At 38.2% G+C, this 23108-nt stretch overlaps 1 protein-coding gene across 1 annotated transcript; it reads right to left on the bottom strand.

The window, feature by feature from the left end:
- Positions 1-1480: 1480 nt before the first annotated feature.
- Positions 1481-22324, bottom strand: CASP7 (caspase 7). Its single transcript, XM_005520754.3, has 7 exons — positions 22249-22324; positions 21540-21652; positions 6657-6805; positions 5669-5797; positions 5043-5218; positions 3569-3707; positions 1481-3052 (listed from the first exon to the last, which is right to left on the bottom strand). Exons 2-7 carry the CDS (start codon positions 21650-21652, stop codon positions 2829-2831), a joined length of 930 nt encoding a protein of 309 aa, XP_005520811.1. The 5' UTR covers positions 22249-22324; the 3' UTR covers positions 1481-2828.
- Positions 22325-23108: the final 784 nt, after the last annotated feature.

The following is a 23108-nucleotide window of genomic DNA, read 5'->3' as shown; positions in this document are numbered from 1 at the left end:
CATGTATAAATACAAACACCCTGAAATATGACCCACAAGGAAATTCCTCTTTCTGCATGGGAAGCAAACTAAAGACTGCTTTGGAAAGGGGAAATCCAGAAGATTAATATTCACTTAGAAGCAATGAAAAAATGCACATTTGAGGCATTTTAAATGTCTCCTCTACAGAAAAAAAAGCCTGGAGACAGTGTGGTTTTGTTGGTTCAGCTTTCTGAACAGTCCTTTCGTTTCCCAAGCTGTTTCTAAAGCACAATATCCACCCATGGCTGGAATATAAAGCAAAGTGAGAAGAACCCTAAAAGATGATAAAAGTGCCATAAGCTGAAACCAACTTCAGATTCAAACAGCATTTAGTTAAACATGCAATGGTGAATCAGGATTTCTTATGCTGCCTATGTCATGACAAGGTAATTTCAGTGTTAGTCTTGGCTGTAAGTGAATTTTTGAGATTCTCCAGAAACATTCAGTGTGTCAATAACAAAAGTGGATTTACACACTAAACCATCTGTCTAATCCTGCAGATGGCAAGGGAATTTATTTCTGATTAAAAAAATAGCCATTAATTTGATGAGGGAAAAAAGCTAGAACATCCTGCAGCTTTTAAATCGCTATTCAGCATCCTGGCTCTGTCAAGTGAAAGGGTCAAGCTTCCTCACCCAGAGTGGGCTCCTTCAGGCTCATGGGCTGGCACAGCTCTCAGCTATGGCAGTATCACTGCTCAGGGGTGATGTCTGTTGGTACACAATTTTCTTTTGAAATAACATTAATTTTTTCTGGACATGATCTGAAGTAATGCTAATCTAGCAGTGATCCTGGTCCTGACACAACAGGATCTTTTTCTCTCCTTCGTTTCTGAAGCTCTAAGTTAATCTTTCCATGTTACTTTCCTCTCTGGCAGTGTATTCTGGTATTTTATGCTGATCTTTCCATATCTCATATATTAGAACTGGCCTGAAGGATAGTTCTGGAGATGGGGAAATATCGTTCATGGAAATTTAAAAACAGGCTAAACTTCAAGCAAATAAACACTCATGAATTATAAAGATATGAAAGAGCTTCCAGAGAAGTAACAAATACTGAAATGTTGGCTGGCCATGGTAAACCAGGAATATCTTTAATGCCAGAAAATAGCTTAAGATGGAGCTGTTTGGCAGAAGCAACAGGGAGAGCACTTTCACATGCACTGCTAGAGCCCTGCACAATTTACTGCATAAAGGGCAAGATTAAGCACTGGTAGAACACCATGTTTCCAATAAAATACTTCCATTAACTCTGGTTTACTCCAGGAGAGGACGTGGCCTGTCCAACCCAAGTCACCCAATGCCAAATTACTTTTCTAATCCACTTTTCCACTGACACTGTAAACGTCCTCCTGAAAAGATGCCAGAGACCACCTGCACTCCTTAAACAGAAAGGGACTGGGGTACATCTTGGTTGGTTTTTACCTGATCAAGTCATAAACATGCAGATAAACAAAGGAAATTTTTAAAAAAAGGTCTTTATTGATATCATGTTCAATATATCCATAAAGCACCATTTATTTAATTCAAGCAAATGTAAATTTGACTTATGAAAAAAAAATATATATATCTCACTACGTCACAGTATTTGTAAGAAAATAAACCTAACAATTTGGTAACTTGGCTTTAATACCATGCACTTATTTTCTCAGAAGATTGCAAGGAGAGTACATTAACTGGGAAAAGGGTGATTCTTTATCAGTTTAACCAAATCATTAAACTTACTTTTTTGACCTAGCTACCAACTAAAGTGAATATAAAAAGTAGAAATATAAACATCACCAACATAACTCTAAAACACAAAATCAAGACCGTACAGTAACTAAGAAGGCACTTCTGGTTTCTGATTCAAGTAAGCATTTCCAGTTTTGGCAAAACTCCTCACAATTACAAGTTAAATCTAAACATCCATTGTTACTGGAACACATAATTCTACCTTTTCGACATTAAATTTTAATGTTTTATAATAAAGCCTTGTCATTTTCTTATGGTTCAAAAGTTCTGAATCAAGCAGACATTTTTATTTCTGCAAGCAGAAGAACTGCAATACCACCATTTCAGATTGTTCTCTCAGTCAACTGTCATTTGTCAGGCAAAATATCTTTACAATGGCACTTTAATATGGTATCATCCAAGTAAAATTTGCCAATTCTTTACAAAGATTTTAATTGTCATTGTTCGATTTATTACATTTCTGTAGTTTTCAGGTAAATAATCTAAAGTACTAATTTTTATACATTCATCTTATGCTAGAATGATGCCTAAGTAAACTGACTTCCAGATTGAGCACAGAGCAACCATTAGCCTTCATTAATAATGTTCATTAAAAGGAAATTAATATATTAGACTAAGAAACACCCTTTTAAATAGCTACAAACTGTTTTATTACTGGACATACCCATAATATGATGGTCTTTGGAAACTTCCAAGGAGGTTATGGTTCCATGAGATAGCAGTGAATGAGAAGGAGTCTCAAGATTTTTGTTTTGTTCTTAATTTCAATCTGCTTTCTGGGAAAAAACTTTATGGGTCAGGTAGCTGACTCATAACATCTTCAGCAGCCATAAATCATGACAGTCACACTAATGGAAACCAAGATACAATAATTAGTAATAACTGTCAGGCTGGCCCACAGCTTCTCTAAAATATTGCATATTGTCCATCCATCAGTTACCCCATCTTATACAACATAACAATCTAGTTTTATTACATTTCTGTTATTAGAAATGTTTGACTCCTGTTTACAAACACATCTCCACCCAAAACCATACTCTGACCTTTCACCATGGGCTGCATTAAAATGCACTTTCAGAAGTACAGTTCCTTAGTGAGCATGGAGACCACGCAGGGAATCTGCTTCTTCTCACTGAAGCGGGGATCGTCAGACTGGGACTCGAAATTCGTGGCCACCACGTAATTGACCCGAGTGAGGATCTGCATGATCTCAAGCTGCTTTCCATGCTCATTTAGCACAGAGCACAAGGACTGCACAAACCAGGAGCCTCTTCCAGGATTTCTCCAGGAGTAATAACCTGACAGGAAAGACAAGGAAGAAAATACATGGAGTTATATTTGCTTTTTTGTGTGGAATATTCTGGGCAAAGATTAACAATGCACAGACAGAAAGCTGAACTCTTAACAGTTGTGCCACATATCCTGTTTCATTAGAGTTGAGGATAATGTATGTTAACTCTCCAAACCTCACACTGCTTAACTACCATTCTACATTTTGGCATTTGGGAATCTGCAAGAAGTAAGATTACACAGGTTTCCTTTCTGAGAGTATGTTTTGTACTGTAACTATTCCTGCCCTCGTCACACATTCAATACACCAGGACATGGAAGGGCAGGATTCACAGAAAATAGTACTGCCTTTGCCATCTGTAATCTCCTTTTTCCTCTACAGCCCGTGATGAAGGGGTGGATACCCAATGTAGACTGGCCTTTGTGTTTTGTCCATCAGTGTATCATCAGTGAGGGTCCATCTCCAGTCCAGTCCCTATGGATTTTTCAGCCTTCTACTCCCATCCTGACCCTCTTTTCCTTACCTGGCACTGTGGAATAAGCAAACAGAAAATCTGCTTCTACTGGGATTTTGTATCTTGGGTTGGCATCTGTCTCCAGGGTGTCATTGGCAGGTCCAGAGTCAGTCTGTATACCTTCATCAAATTCAGAGCCTCTGCAGGCCTGAAAGCAGAGAATGTTTCCAATAAGCAGAAACAAGGCATTATAACAATTAAACAGTTATTGTCCATCAAAACTTTTTAATGGCTTCAGTTCTAAGCAGTACTTTGCATGTATTAAAAGCAGAGATGCAATTCTGGGGGATATTTAATTGTTCAGTGATAATATTACTAGCTTACCCTTTTACAAATATACATTCTGTAAGCAGAGGGAGGCAAAGGTGTTGAGGCTGTGCATCTCAGTTGTTTGTCAGTGTTGGTTTATTCTAACCAAGATTAATTTTACCAGTCTAAAGCATTCTCAACACTCAAATATTACATAATACCATGTGCAGTGTGACTCCTGGACAATTTCTTGACAGTGAACTCCACAGGTGGAGACTCTATAGTGTGGACAACCTGTTCCAATGTTTGAACACCCATTACAAGTATATTGCATTTTTGATATTTTCCCATTTTATCTCTTTGAGTCTTAATTTTCCCTTAATCATGGGTTTAGCTAAAGGGAACACTGGGACAATGGTCTGGGTGGGTAATTTTCAGCTCTTGATCAGGAGCTTTGACTGACAGCTCTGGCAAAAGAACAAGTCTGACTGGCTTATATAACAGGGATGGCTGTCTTTATTAAGATAATTTCGAAGTCTATAAAGTAACCATTCCAAACGTGTAATTAGAAGAAACATCACTTCAGTACTATGAAGAGTCTAAAAGAGTTTTCACTTTGAGGAGGAGGATTAATTGAAGGAATAGCCTAGGGAAAACCACATCTGCTGCAACTCTTACATGTAAATAATACTATGTATTATGTAAAAAAGAGAATTCAGACCCGTGATATTTCAGTTAATGCTGTTTGAAACAGTTGTTTTTAAAAGTTTAACTAATATACAATTAATTACATGCTAATTTAAAAATGCAATATAAAGTAGGCTACTGAGGAAAATAAAAATGTTTCTTTTATCAGTTATTTGTAGAGACAGCCTTAATTCAAAGAGATGTGGACAGTATTACTCCTATTGAAAAACATGTACTGTCCTTAGCTCTGTCTGCACAAAGGTGAGTTTATCTTTCTGCTTTGAAGTTCATATATTACCAAGAGAAACCTTGTCAAAAATTACAATGATGATATTCTTTACACCTGTGAAACTCATATATAAATTATCTTTTAAAAACAAACAATAATTTTACCCATAGACAACTTCTCTCAACACATTTTTTTTTCAGAAAACCTCCAGCAACACTCAATAAGTCAAGCTACAGGGTTTTTCTAGGGCAGACAACCAACAGAGTGTGTTCTCCCTGCTGCAGCAGTAGGATACTGTATTTACCTTAGGGTTATTACCTGAATGAAAAACAGTTTGGGTTTGCCTATAAGGCTTTTACACTTGTCTCCTCTGAACAGGGCAGTCAGACTCTTGATAGCCATGGGTCCATCTGTGCCATAGATGAGCCCTTCTTCCCCATGGCTTAGGAGGATACAGGCAAAGCAGGCAGCATCACTGTGGTTCTCCTCAGCAGCTACGTTTTAAATGGAAATTTTATTTAGCAAACACATTTTTCTGAGGCTAAATACACACTGGGCTATACTGTCAGGCATAAGAAGGAGTGGATCATCTTTTACAATGTGATGATGAGTACTTTGAGTTCATGGATGCACCCTTCACTTGACCCTGAGCTCAGCCCACTGGAATCAATGGGCTAAACTCCTTATCTAGTATGACAAGGCTCTTCACCAAACACACAGCACAAGTGCTTCACAAGAACACCGTGCACTTCTGAACTGATGTTGGGCCATGAGGTGGGGAATTAAGCCCAGTCCATTCAGAAAATAAATCCTTCCATATAGAAAATTGTGTGTGGGGCCTAAGCAATCTGCTCCACTTTAACCTGCTACAGGTGAGCAGGGAATAGATTCAGTGACTTCCAAAGGTCCGTTCCCCATCCCTCTAAATTACTCTGAATTTTTACCTTGCTTCAGTAATTTTTCCATATCATCACGGCTTCGGTCATTGTATGTAAAAACCTCAAACCCTAAGTTTTTAAAACTCTTAGCAAGATCTCCAGCATCTTTGTCGGTGCCATTGCGTGTGCCCATTCCTGCCAGAAAACAAGGAACATGGTTGACTGCAAGTTACACAACTCAAAATGATCCACGTGTTCAAAGGCAAATGTTTAAAATTGATAAACTGAAACAATGTCTCGATGACATGTTTTTAAAACAATCCTCTAGCAGCATGGAGAACAAATTGTGAGATTTCAAAAATAATGCTACATCCAGTGTTAACACATATCTTATCCTGAAAAATACTGGCGTGCCCCCAGCACCTTGCAACACAGGACCTCTAAGGATGATCCATCTCCTTTTGGTTGTGTAGTACAACACAGGCACAAAGCACCCCATGGAAAACCTGTTGAACAATGTCCCTATTATACCCAGTGAAAAGAACTGATACAGAATCTTTGGGGGAAAACAACGTACTGCATTTGCCAAGTGTACAGGAAAAATCCTACAAACCTGATTATAACACAAGTATTTGTCTACCTTGAAACCACATGTGGTCTGGAAAGTTAAATGCAGGAGTGAGCAGAACACACCTACAGCTATTAGCTTTTGTAGCTCATAGCTGCAGCTCAGGGACAGAGAATTTATAACATGGGTTGCAGATGCCAAAGTTCAAATTTTAACAACATAGTTTTAAACTCTGGAAAAAAGGTTTAGTTTGAAGTTGGTACAGCCAGGAGATATGGTCTTTGAGACATATACTGAAAAGATGTTGAAAAGAGCCACTCTAACACAAGTGTTAGAGAACAGGAAAAGTTTTAGGAACAACTATTTATCAAAAAAGTTAGAAACATTCATTAAAAATCCATGTCCTAAAAACAGAATACTTATTGATTAAAGAAAGTATAAAAATTCTATGGTCTGTAATGAGTATCATCAAGGAAAGAACATTACCTGTTTTGTCTTCAAAATTCTTGTTGTTTATAATAATACATTTGCCAACTTTCTTGTAATCCATATTATACTGGAATGTGGGTGTAACAATTCGGTATTGATTACTGAGAGAGGGCTTTGGCTGCTCTTCTTCTCCATTCTTCTTTTTTCTAGGTGATCCAAATGAAATTATTGTTAGTGACCAGTCACATGCATGGCCTATTTACCGTAATTCAAACCATTCATGCAGCCCTGCCCAGTGTTTCTCCTTCTCTAATTGCATTTTTTTTCATTTACATTTTGGATCAAGGCATAAAGATTTTGTGATTTCCATGAAGTGATTATTGTGTGCAGATGGATTCTGACAAGGTGAAGTAACTCTGGAGTGAACTGCAGCCAAGAGCAGGACACACAGATCCTGACCCAGAGATAAATGTCCTGCATGAAATAAGGCTGGCAGTAACCTTTTTTAACAAACTGTTTCTGGACATATTTTACTTCTACTCTAAGTAATTAATGTAAGAACAGACAATTTTCCCTTAATAGCTATTCCAGAGCCATGGAGATATGCAGTTTACCTAACAGTGTGATGAGATTTGTTTACTGAATCATCATGATCCCTGAATTCTGTGCAGATTATGACTAAGCAGTAGCTAATTTCTACTGGAAAAAGTTATAGATGGGAACAAGTCACGTGTTAATTTGGTCTGCCAAACAGCACTCTGAACCTATGCAAAAACCCAAGCACATTTCAATATAATCATTGATACCTCAACTTCACATCAAATACAACCTAAGAAAAAACAAATCAAACTACTATAATAATTACATTAATGGATTATATTAATAAATCTTCTCTGGTTATATGACTGTGTACTGATCTTTTTGCTGTGTTCAAGAGTCTTACATTAAATTAGAAAGAGATGCCAAGGGATAGCACAGGCATTACTCAAAGATTTAATCTAAATAAAGTGTTAACACCAAATCAATTACAGTCAGCGTGCACACCTGATGTAGAAGCATGAGGAGCTCAGCAGTACTTGCTTTTAGAGGTGGACTTTTTGGTCCAAGCAGGTGGCTTCAGGTGTGGTTAAGATTTTCTCAAGCAGAACTGAAGCCAGTAAGAGCCTATAAGGAGTCTGATTCAACCTCAGAATCACAAGCAAGCTTTGGAGTCAGCCCACTTAAAAACAATGCTCAGGAAAGGGCAGAAGAAGTATTGGCACCTCTCTCATTTGTTCCAGCATCCAGCTTCCAATTATTATTTATTGCTGATGTCTGAGAGGAAAACATAAATGACTTTCACAGCACAAATAACTGTATAATACAGTTTGGTTTTAACAAAATTAATTCTTCCTATAATCTCAATTAATTTAAGTACTTTCACTATTCTCATTCTGACATCTTTCTAAAGAATTATTAATTTATTTGCTTCAATAATAAACTGTAGACATGAGGTTCCTATGAATTGATTAAATGTTGTTTAGGTAACCTATTTTCTTAAAAAAAAAATCTGCCTAATTTAACAATGGTTTTCTTTTAGCTTTAAGTGCCCTCTTTTTTATAACTAAGGGGCAAGACTAATTGGAATCTATAATAAACCTTCTTTAAATGATTCATCATGTATAAATGCTACTGCAATTCAATTTCAAAACAGTTTCTTATCTTTGAGTGCTGTCACGTTCTACTATCAAGGGCCAAATTAAATAGTTGCACATGATAGGCTTTCATTATACTCTTCTTACATGTGACCATCTTAATATCATGTCCTCTTTTAGACTTCCCTTAGAGACTAAAAAACAAGATATTGAACTGTATCTACTTGAGGATTATTTCTGGAAATATAGGGGTTTTTTCCTTGGCAAATTGCAACTACGGATATTCTCCTTGCATATGCTTCTTGAGGGCTCTGACAGCAATAATTAAATATGCTTTGCCTCAAGAAAAAGTCTTAACCAAATCTTAACTAAATTTTTTAAAGACTTAGTCAGAGCTGTATGATGCTGATACTCCATTTGACTTTCAAAGAGATCTTGGATTCTTTTTTTAACCTAAAATTCCCCCTGGTCCTTCATCACCAGACAGTTCTTTGTCAAAGAGAGAAGAAGAAATTTCAGAACAACAAATAACCACTCAGGCCCATAAAGAGGCATTTCCTCAGCCCATAGATTCCAGTTTCTACAGATTTATCTGGCTTCAGTGATTTCCTGAAAAACTTGTTCAGACAACAGTGGCTGTTACAGACACTAGGATATTTTCAAGGATATTGTGCACACATTTCTGTTTGTGTCCAATCCATGAACAGCTGTCAACACTCAGGGATGGGTGCATTTGAGCAGTATCATGTTTGCACTGTCTGCCCTTCTAAAATGCTGGAAGTGACCTAACTCTAGCCCAGGAATCAGGCAGCCACGTTACCCCACAAAAAGCCAGAGTGAAAATAGCAGCAAGGGTTAAGTGGCACAGCAATGCAGCCACGAAACTTCTCTGAAACCACTCCCAAGTTCAACAGTTTGCACTCATTCATGCAGAAATACTCGTGAGTTTAAGGGATGTAATTCCTGCTGCTGGAATTCTCAAAAGCAGCCAGAAGGTCTGTGCCAGTCCATGGCAAATGCCACAGACAAGCCTTGGCAGCACATTTCCCCATTCCTTTACAGAGGACACTGTGGTTTTAGTCTAATGATTCCTCCCAAGCTGATCAGATTAATGAGATACTAAAAAACCACAACAGGGTTACACCTATCACTTCTTTACTGGCATACAATAAAAAGTTCCAGAAATCTTTTGGCATTAGTCCAAACTGAATGAATAAGGGAGCAAAGGCTTGGATTATACTTAGCCTGGACCTGCAAGTCCAGACAAATTCTTTTTTGAAGATTCTGGTTCCTGTGCCAACATTGCACAATATGGGAACTGCCTGACTGGACTACGCTGACAGTATAATGTGCAGCTTTTCAGATTCAACAAGCTAAATCAGACTTTGTAATTATAACTAATAAAGTTATAAATAAGCAATAATCAGGCCTTAAGGGAACTCTCCTGTCAGTGATAGGCTGGTTTATGAAAGCTTAAATATTTTTTTCTGAACTTTGAACTGCACACCTGCTAATATAAATGTTGACTGTTGTTCTTACTAAGCTTTCTAATTGCTGTATTTTCCAAAAGGGTTTCCACAGATTAGTTATATGCTTTATAAAATATTTTAAACTATGTGCCCTCTGCTTAATTTCTTTCTGCTTCTCTGATATCTAGTGTCTTTAATTTCCTTCTTTTGGGATTCAAACTTGCCTGGACTAAACAGAAAGTTGAATTTCATGACTGTTTATTCATTCTTCAGGTCTCAATTACAGCTGTGCCTTTATTCCTCACTCCATTAGTGGTCACTGATCCTTCCCTAACACAGAAATATTCTCCCAATTATTGCTGTCATGTATTTCATGTTCTCTCCCTTTGGTCAAAAGTTCAGCAAAACTGAAACTCCACTCTGACACTCTCATATAGCTTGCACATTTTCACCCTCACTGTGTCTCTAAATCCAGGCCTTAGGCTTCCCAAGAGCATATTTGGGAATGTGACTTCATCTAGTCTAGCCATAATTTCATCTAGTCATCCAGTCATCCAGTACTGACTGAGTGTAGACTCAGTCAGTATCAATCCTGGGAAAATCATTATTATCAATTTCTCAGTTTTCAAATGTAAAACTAAAGTCATCTATTCTGTTTATCATTTTGTTACTGAACTTTTAAATAGCAGTAGTAAAGTGTTTTATCAGCATGAGTGGCTAAAATTCTGTCAAAGTCAATGGAGATACCTCACCTGCATGAGGAGTAGACTTGATCTTCTAAAGGACTGCTACCCATCACAAGAAACCCTCTTTTCTCTTATACTTGGAATAAAATATTGTTTCAATATGGTTCAAGATTTCAGGATAAAAATACCAATGACAACATTTAACTATACCTAAAGATTATTTAGAGAAAATAAAGCAGTGTCTCTTAGCAGCTGTGATTTTCTCTCCTTTGACTTCCCTTCTACTGGCACCTTCCTCAATTCCTGCTGCTACCATGTATTAGTGTGACATACCAACAGATTAAGAATCCATGTGCAGGACAAAGGCTTCCTTGAGCATTGTCTTTAGTCACCTAATATTCATCTACTTCTCTGCCTGGCTATTTAAGTGACTTTTCTTTTCCAGGGAGAGTTGTTCAAAATAAACTCTAAAAATGATATTATAGAGGGATATCTGGGTTTTTAAAAAAGCTATAGTTCCCTTCCCTCACAGGAAAATTAGGGCCTTTTGTTGCTGTACTGAAAAATGTAAGCAGATAAAGAAAATTCTACAATTCTGTACTATTTAATTTAAAGGAGCTGACATTCAGAGTTGGGTAGGAAAGGCCACACTGATTCCATTCATTTTTATTTGAAGTAAAGCCACAAAAGGAGAGAACTGTGTCTTAGGCTGCTCTATGCAGTTCAGTAAACTTCATCTTTCCTTGATAAGGAACATCTCAAAACACTAGGACAGTTTTACTCTGGCTTCCTTCTTTTATACAATATGCAATATAATTTTTGAATAACTGATAACATGTTTCTGTTAAAAAGAAAACTTGCCCTTAAAAACATGGTGTCTTCACAAAACACATCACTTCAGGATTCATTCTGGAGTCCAAATGCTTTTTTGGCATTGGTGAATAGTTTTATTCTAGTTTTTGTCACATTCTCAGCCTTTCTATTGGATCTAGGCAAGACTACTGCAGGGGACAGTAAAATATTCTCAGGTACTCCATCAACACCCACCAGAACTGTCATACACTTAAGTGTTGTGAGATGCAAGCTGTCTTAAATTGCAATGCTCTTCCATCTATTAGAAACAAATGAGATGTTTCCCTTAGGTCTTTGACATTTGGGGACCTCTTTACAGGCTTCATTTGAATAAGTTTCCCATCATGTTACAATATTGTGGAGTGTGTGGGACAATGCATTAGTTCTAAGGCCTCCAAAGAAACTTTAGTGATTTATTTTTTTGCAGTTTGTGTGGCTCTATGCTGCTCTTTCTGTGCAAAAACCCCCACTCCTTCCATTGTTGCATGCACAGTATAAATTACATTTGTGACTACTGCTCATCACAAATGCTGTTTGCTCTCCTGGGGAAAAATCCTGGACTGGACTTATTTATTTAAAAAGATAGTGAAAGGATAGACAGAAAACAATGAAAATGCAAATAGGATTGTGTTTGAATTCACAAGGCATCACTGAGCTATGTGTACTAAAACTGAGTGTGCTGGAGATCAGTTTAGAGTTATTAATAAAAAAACTGAAAAGGAAACAGAATTTATAAATTAGCTAAACAAGGTTCAATATGTTGTTCTATGTTTCTACCTTTGCCTCAATAATTAGTGGTCTGATGTGGGCTCCATCATTCCTATGTCTGAAGCTTTCTAATGATCATGCATTAAGATCTTGTACTTCTACATAAACCTTCTCCTCAAACTAGCAGCTTTAATAGCTTTATCCAGTCTGAATTCACTGTATTTAATACACCTCTAATTACACTCTCCCCACTTTGATTTTTTTTTTTAATCTTGAACCCTGTTTGCAATATCAAGCAAAAGACACTTGTTAAACCTGACCAGAGCTTTTTAGATCTTAAATTCTCTAAGCCAGACTCTTTGTTCTTTGTCAGATCTGTTTTGGTAAAGTCACACAGATTTAGAACTGCATGCAAATAACAGATTATCCTGTTGCCTTTTTTCATTAACATTGCATCAGGTTGGCAGAACAGCAATATTTCTGGACAAGAATGTGTCACCACCGAACTGTCTTTTATAAAAATGAATATGCCTTTACTGTTAAAAATCAGAAAGCATAAATTATATGGGATAAAGACTAAACCACAAGGTCTAGACCAGTTACTAAAACTGTATTACAGTGCATTTGAAAGTGCATACTTTCAAATTGTGTGCCCGTAGAGAAACTGAAAAAAAAAAAAGCTTAATAGTTGAAACAAAAGTCTCCTGAGGAAAATGGGGCAATACTAACTGTATAGGAGGAAGTTCAAGTAAGCATTGCATACCTTCAATTTCCCTATTAGCAAACATTAACAAAGGCCTGCTGACTTTGACAGATGAGAACCAACAAAATCACCATTCCTTAGAAGGTTTGTTTAAAATATATTCCAGATAGATGTCAAAAGAAAACTGAAAAAAAAAAAAATCTAATATTGAAGTTAGGACATTTTCCTAAACAAGTGGTCCTACACAACTGCACGTAGAAGTTCCCCAAAAAGCATTTAAACATTATTTCACCTACATTGCTTACCATGGCACACAGATGTCTTACACAAAATGCATGAAAACTGACAGTTGGAATTTAGAATAGCAAACATAAACAACACAATACCACCCACACACACACAAAACCAGTGTTCCTAGATTTCTGTTCCCTGACAGTATCTTGTTTCATCTGTTAAAGAAATACAAAATTTCAGTGAAACATGCTAAACTGATAATACTGGAGTCTGAAGTTCATATTTATTGATGATATATAAAGTCTGTGCTGTCCTTGCCTATTTATATATTGCTTTGCTGAAATGTCTAAACTTTAAAAGTAATTTTTGGGAATGGGTGGAAAAAAGGGAGATGGCCAGTGTGCTTCCTGGAACACCACAGCCCCTGATGAACACACTCCACTTTCCCTCCTGGGAGCAACAGGATTGCTCAGGCAATAGAAAAATGTAAATAATTGTAATTAATAACTGTAAGTGTTCTTAAGAACAGACCATAGGAATTAATTAGCCTTCAGTTTCTTTTTGAACTCCCAATTAGTTCATGACTTCTTAAGGGCATCTTTGGAATCAGAATGTCAGCTGACTAAACAGAGCCAGTTTGAAAGCCAACAGAGGCAAAGCCTTTTCCTTGAGTGAACCTGAAGTTAGGCACCTGCTTGGTCAGCAGCTCTTGTTCATTTGGGAACTCACGTCACAGGCCCCTCAAATAATTGTAAGCACAGTAATTTTGAACAGAAAATATTGCTGTAGCAGTATCAAAAGAAAGGAGTTAGGTAAACAATGAAATTATTTTCTTGATCTTATCAAGATAATACTAGAGTTGGGAAGGACTTAAGCTATCATTAAAAAAATTCTTTCCAAGACTGGACTGAGTTCATTCATCCAAAAATCCAATATTATATGACAAACGTACTTTTGTTCTTGATATGACATATGTAACAGCACTGCAACAGATTTCACAGAAAATTTGCAAAATAAACCACTTCAATTTATTTAAAGAAATCCTGGCATTTCCCTAAATTTCCTAATATCATACCCAAGAGTACAACACAGAATAAAATATATTTATTAAGACCACATGCTAGCTATGCTTTTCCCAATTAACTTGATGAAAGGTATTAAACAAACCAAAATGAGTTGTGCTTCTGCTGTTGAATAACTTCAGGAAAGTAACTCTGTAAATCTTGGTCTTAGTTTCTCCATTACAAAATGAAGTCTAAACAAACTTATTCCATAAAGCAATTGCAGATCATGTGGCTTCTTTCCGGGGGAGGGTAGTGCAAAAACTGATGCCCCACGTTCTAACCAACAGAGCCAATCCCAGTGGCAATCCTGTGCCCTGTGCTCTGGGATGACCCTGCTGGGGCAGGGAGGTTGGACCAGATGACCCATTGTGGTCCCTTCCAACCTGACCCACTCTGGAATTCTGTCCAGTAAAGCACAGAATAATTTTAGAATTTGTATTTTGTACATCTGTGTAATGTTTATGGCTAGAGTGTGGGGGTTAGCTTACTGACAGGTGCCTCCTGGAAAGAAAATGCATGAAACAAAGCCATTCTTACTGTAAAGCTATTGTTTACTGTCTTATTGTAAACCTCCACTGTGGAGATTTACAGTGGATCTTAGTCCAGGAACAAATTCCTAACCTTGATTACTGCACATTAGCTTCCTTGAAGAGAGAACTGCTAGTGCCTGTGTAGGACTATTTAACATCAATTGAAACACTGTAAATTTCTCATTATAAGACATTTTTCAGACCCTAAGGTACTCTTGTAGCTTTTTTGCTCCATTCTAGTTTCAGAGCCATCCGCAATTGAGAGAGAGAATCTTCTCTAAAAACATGAAAAACAGAGAAACTCAGTCCAAGACAACTCACAGTATAATGGAAGAGTTGAGCTGTTTGAAAGAACAAGCCTCAGACTACAACTTCTGGCATACTTTGTAAATGTCTTTTGATGTTCTGATAGTTAATCTAAATATGCCTTCCTGTCTTTTTAAGTATGTGTTAGTGATGGCTTTAACTAATTCAAAACCACAACTGCAATTTAACTTACTATATACAAATTAGACCAAGTGCATTGGGACTAAGCCAGCTGCACTCTGGACAAAAGGTTTCAACAGACTAATATCAAATATTGTCCACATCTCACAAAAGTTAGAAAAAGACAAAATTAAAAAGAAAATATACAGGTAGCAGTGCACTTAGTATTTTAGGGATCACTTAAAACCCACATGACAATTTTGTGGTGTGATGCCTGCAACACAGAGTTCTAAACTCTCAATCATTACTGTAATTAAGATTCAGCTTCCCAATTAGCTACATGATATCTGCCATGCAGGCCTCACCATACTGTATGCAACATAATAGCCAAAACACATCTGAAAGGTAAATTTTTACAAATAAAGAATTTTTCTTGCTGAAAAGCTTTCTGCTCATTTCTAGAAAACCTGCACATCCATACCTTCCATGGGTGTTCTGGAAACTGAAATCTTACATGATCATACCCTAGGCAGTAAATAGGCAACTGATAATTATATGCAAAAAAAAGATGAAGCTTCTTTTACCTTTCAGAGGTACTAAGAGAAATTAACAGGTACACATGGATTCCTTAGAAAATTACTCAAAATAAAGCAAGCCCTCCAAACAGTAATGCTCAGAGAACACTCTGGTAAGGATTAGCAATTGCAAAAAGCCAGTGGAGCTATGATTAGCTAAACTAAACTGTTTTAGGGTATAAATTCATGATTTTTCCAAACAGGGAGCAGAGAAGGAAGGAGGTGAATAACATTCTACAGTACCTTGGCTCATCATCAAATGGTACTCCACACTGCATCTGAAAACAGCTTCAGCTTGAACTCAGGAGCAGGTCTGATGTCTGCTAAAGCTAGGAGCCCACCATGCTCGGGGTTACATTGCAGAGGGAAGCAGGATGCTGTGTGTGCTCAGGCCCCAACACCCGCCTGTGTCAGCAGTGGGTCGCGCTGGACTGTTCTGTGGGGCTATTCAAACCCGGAGCCATCACCCCGCCAGCTGAGGTCATGCAGCCCTGAGCCACCTTTGCTGACAAGCAGAAAACACGCTCCCATCACTCATTCTATCTCTGTTCCCATGTAAGAGTGCAGGAAAATAGATTTTGAGATGCAGGTGGGACAGCAGACCACTTTGTGATACATCCCTCTTCCTTCTGGCAAAACCTGATCCACCATGACTACAATATTTACACAATGAATGTTTCTAGCAAAATAATGCAAATTAACATGTATAGTTTACAAAACCTCTCTGTAATTTACTTAACAGAATTATTTCCCTGCCATATTTACCTTTAAACAGTTTTAGTTTATTATAAATTTGGCTTAAATTTTTTTTGATTGCTCTGAAAGCTTAAATGTCACATTACAAATATATAAAAATAAGCGTCCTCCAAATTCTGTATGCTACAGCCAAGAGTTTGTTGTAATGAAGGAAGTAAATTACTACACAAAAGAAATTAAGATACTTGACTGTTATTACTTCAGATACAGTTCTTGGATAACCCAGGGCTTGCTGTACTTCATGTTAAGAAGTATCTAAGGAGACTGGAAACAAATATTGACTGTGAATCAATGAGTTCTTGTAATAAAGACTAGATACTATTTCAAGATACTTGGGCTTTTCCTATGAGGTACATCCAGTAAGTATCCAAGGGAAAGTACAAGCACTGACAGGAGTTCCCACTCTTTGTTAAATACTCCTGCAGTGCTCTCCAGAAGTTGAGTTCCAGATCTAACAAAAATGGCTTTAACAAATCAACAACAACAAAAAAGCCCCCAAAACACATACTTACACACACACACTCACACAAACAAAACCCCATCAAACCCCTCCAACCAAATAAAAAAACCCAAAGAAAACAGACCAAAACCACCTCTGATTTAAAAGAGAGTAATACAAATGAAATATCCCTGTTGTTCCTTGTTACAATCTCTTAATTGTCTTTGCAGGAACTATTCCAGACTATAAATTACTTCTGAAATTTTATGTTTGGTGCTTTCAGGTGAACATAAACAACTAATATTTACCTTGTGCTAAGCAGAACAAACAAACTCCAAACAAAATTGAAATTATAGTGTGATAGATTTTGGAGCTGTGAAAGGAAAGATCACCACCCATTTACAGGACAAACTAAGGCACACAGTAACTTCCTTAGAGACATTAAGGAAACATGAGGCTGAAACAGGAGGTCAGCTCAGATATCTGAGTTGCAGCCCAGAACATAACTTCAGATAATGATTCATCAGCTGTTATTTGTTTTAAAGCAGCCTGCTATTTTTAATCTGTCTAAGGATAAAGGAGATACTTTTCTTAGCAATACCTACTTCAAAAGATCTATAATATTCTGACGCTGAAAAATGTGTAACAGAATGGAAGGCTCTGGAAAACATATTTATGTGTATCACTATGAAGCTGTTCTTCATAGAAGTTCTGCTTGAAAAGCGGCTTCTTTTACAAACCAATATAAAAATAAGCTGTTGGTAATCCCCAATAAGGCACTTATGAGCTGGACTCGATCCTTGTGGGTCCCTTCCAATTCAGAATGAATGGTACTGTGAAAAGTGGATGGAAAATAGATCCCCAAAAGACAGAAGAACAACAGAAAAGCTTAGCTGAAACAAAAACAACTTTCTACACCTGTCACAACTCCAGACCTGAGGTTCAGCTGAGGATGAATCTCAAAAATTAATATTTATTATTTGAAGGACAAGGTTGTTTATGTTGAGAAACATGGGAGACAAGGGTCATGAAGCTAATAGACAGCTTTTGGTAACATCTTTACTTCCCCACTTTGATGTCCTGCAACCCAAATAAAAACTGTACACTTGAAAAAAAAAAGGTGTATAGATCCATCAATCTTTTTCACCTAAGGACTAATTTACAAACATGGTAGATATCCTAACAATATAACTATCACAACCCTTGAACTACATAAGGCAAGATGTACACTGGCATTTCCAGGGAACTTTCAAATTACTCAAAAGTCTCAAACTCTAAAGTGGTGGGACTTGACAGAAATAAATATCTCACAGATATTTTGGATTTGCTATGTTAAACAGCTAAAATATTCTTGGTGACTACATGCCCCACAAAACCTCTCAAATTCCTCAGTGGGATTTTCTTACAATCCATTTCATGTGTCTGCTTTGAGAATCACACACTTTCACACTTTCATTTGTAACTAAGTATTTGTAAAGATTTTTAAATATTTAAATTGTGTTTTCTGTTTCCAGATGAGAAGGGGAATATTGACTGTAAAACAAGAAAGTAGAGCTAGAGCAGATAAAAGTAACCAGAAGACAAATGGTTCTATAAAATTAAATTAGGATAAAACTACTACTAATAACAAAATTCTTCTGCATTGTTTCTTCACGGAAGCCCACGAGCAGTCAGGATTTTTGACAGTGCAAATACAAGTCTACCAAGCCTTGGGAATTTCTGGATGCAGCTTTTTAAAAGAAAACCCAACTTTAATTAGGATTAAGAGAAATCTTAACTCTACTTAACACAGTGCAACTGCAATTTTATTCCATTTCAAGTTACATTAGCTTTCCTGGATGCTAACATGCATTTGCTGCTATCCATCTCCCTAATGGAGATCCCCAATAAAATACAAAAGATACCAAATTAAGATATTGTATCATCCTGTGGAGAAGCAAAACTTTATTTAAAGCCTTGAAAGTGTAAAAGCAGCACACATAGCATAGTTAAAAAAACCCAAGCTTGTATGGGAAAAATTCTACTAGTTAGATAAAACAATAAAACACACATTTGAAATCCTCAGCTGAATCTTTCTTTAAACATGTTTTAAACTTTTTTTGGTGCGCCAGAATGCGCCTCGATTCTTGCCAGAATTTGTCCTGATATTTTTGCTTTCTGAATCATAACATTTTGCTCAACAGCCCGCGTTTTGTTCTTTTCGCAGTACACAAAATTAATACCCTCCTGCCATCTAGTGGCTAAAAAACAAAAACCCGGCGCCAAACACGGCTGGCAGATTTAATCCAAAACTTCTTCCAACTCTCTTCCCCATGGGACAGTTTTTCTCACCAACATTAGGTAAGTATTAGCACTTTGCCAGAGAGAAGGAAATGCGTAGAAGATAATCCCCCTAAATTGTTGAGGTGTCAGAAGGATCTGCCCATCCTGGCTTGTTCTGAGCCTCGTGCACTCCTTGGTAAAGCAGCCTCAGACTTCTCAGAGAGAAATAAGCTGCAGTGAGTACAATTTTAATTTACTTCTAGTTACTGCTCTGACATGGTAGATCAGTCACAGCCAGAGAGTGGCAAGCTGAAGCTGTGAAGCTACTGGAAACAGCTGGTCTTTCTGCACAGCTTTGAATTTAGATTCTCACTGCACTGTTCTCTCAAAATTAATTGTGCTCATTTAACATCACAAGTTACTTGTTTTCCTATTGAGCTCGCATATGTTAAGCAATAGCACATGAAATTCAGTGAAGAATTTAACTGAGAATACTGCACAACTGGTAAAGACTGGGTTGATGAAAAAAAGAAGGGACAATAAAATCTAGAGTAGTCACTCTAAAGTTTTATAGATACCTTATTTAAGATGTATTACTTCATACTGCCAAAATGAAACTTTAGCAATCAAGACAGAGAGCCACACTCGTTCAAGTAAAAGTAAATCTACCCTGGTACCTGGCACTGACTAGAAATGAGTCTGAAGAAAGCAAGCAAGAGAAAATGGATACAGAATACATTCTCACAGAGAGCTGACTTAGGAACATCTCCACCAAAGATGTTAACATCTGGAATTTCCTTCCACACGTATATCTAATCTCTTCTGAACTTACCTAAAATCCTCACATCTGCAAATCCTCTGGCTTTAGGTTCTATAGTGACATTCTGCTCTGTGTTACAGTTACACCTTAACAATTGTTCTAAACCTCCTGCGTGAACTTTTCATTGGATATCTCCTAGATCTCCTTGTGAAGCACAAAGAATGATCATTCTCTCTTCACTTTTTCCTTTATTACAATCATAGTTTTAGATCAGATCCCATCTTCCTTTATCCTCTCACATTACTCTCCTATCTTACTTCTGGTCAAAGAGTTTTGGTTTCTGTAGGACAAAGACTTTGTCACCGTGCTTGGATTTTTAAGAACTTAATTGTCAAGCACCTCATTCCTCTTTAAGCAGCCCCTACTTTCTCCAAGAAACTGGTAGATTTCTCAAATGCAATTTTTTCTACAAAATCTAAGTTAGATTTTCTCAATTACCTCATGTTTAATCTGAGCAATTTTTCACTTCTGAAGAAAAATGTTGCAAATTGCATCTTCAAGGAGTTCCCAAAAGATGAATGCCTCAAACTGATGACTAGCCAAATTATTTTAAAAATTTCTCATAGAAAAAAGTCATAAAAATGCTGATTATTGCCTTTTCTTTGGAAATTATTAACTTTGAGTTGCGTAATTTAATAATAGTATTAGCATATCACCTCTTATAAAGAAGACCAAATCAAATATCAAAACACACATTTTATAAAGTTGAAAAATAACCTCTGAAAAATACTTGACAAGATTTAGAAACAAATGTTACACTTGTCTATTTGTTAAAATTAATAATACACATGCACATCATGAAACATATTTGAGGAATGATAAAATGAGACAGAGAAAGTACAGTGATTTGCTTCACAGCACATCAAAAGTCTTCTAAGACTAAAGCATCTTCACTTGTCTCACAAATTTGTTACCCCTATTAAACTCATAGAATAAGCAGCAAAAAATAAAAGTATATTAGCCATGTACTCTCTGAATTATACTGCTCACTTTAATGTAAATTTCCAATAGTAAAACAAATCAAAACCACTCTGCAAATGCATTAGACTTTGCATTAAATATCTCTTGGAAAATCTCACTAAATCCAATGTGAAGTAGCCATTTGCTGACATTCAGTAATATTTCTGGACTTTGCATGTTCATTTTTAATCTTTTGCATTTCCAATCACATTTATCCGGTGTTTTCAAGAGTACAGACGAGCAGTAAATAGTTCTTGCTTCCCACTGATTTAATGAAAGTAAGCTTATGCTTCAGTGAGACTACTGTGCTTTAAAATGAAAGGCTTTTAATGTGTTCTGTGAGGGGTTACATCTCTAGACTTGGTGAGGATTCTTTGTGCTACAACCTAGATGGCACATCCAGGCTTTAAAGTAACTTAGACAGTCAGCAGGGGATTCCAGTGATGCTGGAGATTAGCTGAGCTGAGCGCAGTAAAATAGATAATTAATGGCATATTCAATTCCCAGCTCCACCAAAGGCCAATGTTTAAGATGTGGGACTATAATTGATGCTAAATGAACTTGGTGCTCTCTTAGCTGCCAAATAAAATTTATGGGTGATATTATAGGTTTCCTTATAGGGAGATACTAAAAAGAAATGCTTTAGGGTACAGACCAGATACATTAAATTCATACAACATAAACCACCTTTCTATCCAGACCATCAATAGCATTGTGGACATGGCAAACTGAACATCAAATCAAGCCTTTTTACGTTTCTTTGATTAAAAGGGTACCATGGCAGCTGATACAACAAGAACAGGAGTATGAGTAGGAACTTACTTTCCAAAAAGTGAGAACCTGCTGCTTCTGTCTGGCCTTGCATCAACTGCATCAGAGCCATCCTCATCACCTTCCTCTCCAGCAGGGAGATCACCATGCTGATCCTCTGACATCTACCAATAAAAGTACAAGAATGTAAGTGTCCCTCGGCGAGCACTGACATTTTAGAAATACTTCTGTGAACCAGGTTGTTTATGGTCTGGTTTATAGAAGACACATGTGAGGGGTTTAGTTAGGACCTTCACTCAGGGTGGGATGCACTGAAACATCTGCTCTCTGGTTCCAGATTTTCATCAGGAAATTACCCTTCATTCCTGCCCCTTCCCCATAGTTAGGCAGATTAAATTTGCTTTTACCATGCATTTTCTGAGAAGGCCACGCGTTTCCATCGAAAACCACCCCGGACACCAGGCAGCAGCAGCAGCTGAGAGGCCACCAGGGCTCCACGGCTGCACCACCTGCCCGGGGAGCGGGGCGCTGCCAGAGGTTTGGGAGCTGCCCAGAGTTAAGAGCAGCTCGCAAAGCCGGGTCTAGGCTCGGCTTTGACAAGCCCAGAGCACAGCGCAGGCAGAGCGCGCAGGCCGCGGGCGGGAGCTGCGAGGGAAGCGGGCCTAGGCTCAGCAGGAGTGCAGAGGGAGGAGAGTGGGGCAGGGGCCGGGCAGCGGACCCGGGGGAGCCGGGGAAGGCCTGCGAAGGGCCTGGGACTTGCCTTGGTCCTGGGTCCGGCCGGGCGGGAGCGAAAGCGAAACTTAAAGCGAAACTTAAAGCGAAAGCAGCGGGCGGTGCCCCCGTGGCGGCGCCGGGGCGGGGCGGGCTCCGCTGGCGTGTCCCCATCTATGTCCCCATCCCCGATCCCTTCCTTGACCCTTGTCCCCGTCCCCATCCCCGTTCCCTTCCCTGATCCTTGTCCCCGTTCCCATCCCTGACCCCATCCCTGTCCCCGTCCCCCCGGCAGAGGGTCTCGGGCACAGCCCCCGGGCCCTCCTCGCTCCCCAGGCAATGACGGCCACATCACAGCAGAACCGAAATTACCACTTTTTAATAGCTGTGCTCCGGCACACCCCCGCAAAAGAAGAGCCGAAAGTTTCATGGTGACACGAGATTGTCTAGATCTAAGGAAATTTTTCCCCCTATATAAACTTCAGTGGCATTTCCTTATCCTCCCAATTATTCTGCATGTTGCATCTCTGCTAATTACGACGTCCCACTGGGTAGCCGTAGCATCAGGCCCAGCAGTCCAGTTTGTGGACTGAAGATTGGCACAGTCTTGCTAATTACTCCTGGATGCAGGCTCCGATCCTGCAAAATCATACACCTACCCAGCGGTGCGTGGTGTTTAACATTCACTACCTGAAGAGATTTACATCAAAGAGACATTTTTCAGTGTAACTGCCTCCTAATTGGCACAAAACACAGGCACGGTAACAAACAGGCTTTTGCTTCCCAACAGGTCAGTGCCTCGATGTGATGGAGGAGCTCTTGCCGTGTCTGCACGCTGCTGCTGGGACTGCTCCCTGCTTCCTGGGATTGTGCTTGTGGCTCCTGGCTGGATGCTTAGCCAAAGTTTTC

The sequence above is a fragment of the Pseudopodoces humilis genome, chromosome 9, assembly GCF_049639895.1.
Source record: "Pseudopodoces humilis isolate 2021_Gansu_Grassland_sample_001 chromosome 9, ASM4963989v1, whole genome shotgun sequence".
NCBI lineage: Eukaryota > Metazoa > Chordata > Aves > Passeriformes > Paridae > Pseudopodoces > Pseudopodoces humilis.
Note: the sequence above shows the minus strand (reverse complement) of the source record. Positions and strands in the feature narration are given on the sequence as shown.

Excerpts from the sequence above, each read along its gene's own strand:
- CASP7 (XM_005520754.3), bottom strand. The coding sequence starts at position 21,652 with ATGTCAGAGGATCAGCATGGTGATCTCCCTGCTGGAGAGGAAGGTGAT. Across the intron at positions 3,708-5,042 it reads CCAAACTGTTTTTCATTCAG|GCCTGCAGAGGCTCTGAATT; the intron begins GTAATAACCCTA and ends CTCTGCTTTCAG. Across the intron at positions 3,053-3,568 it reads TGCTTATTCCACAGTGCCAG|GTTATTACTCCTGGAGAAAT; the intron begins GTAAGGAAAAGA and ends CTTTCCTGTCAG.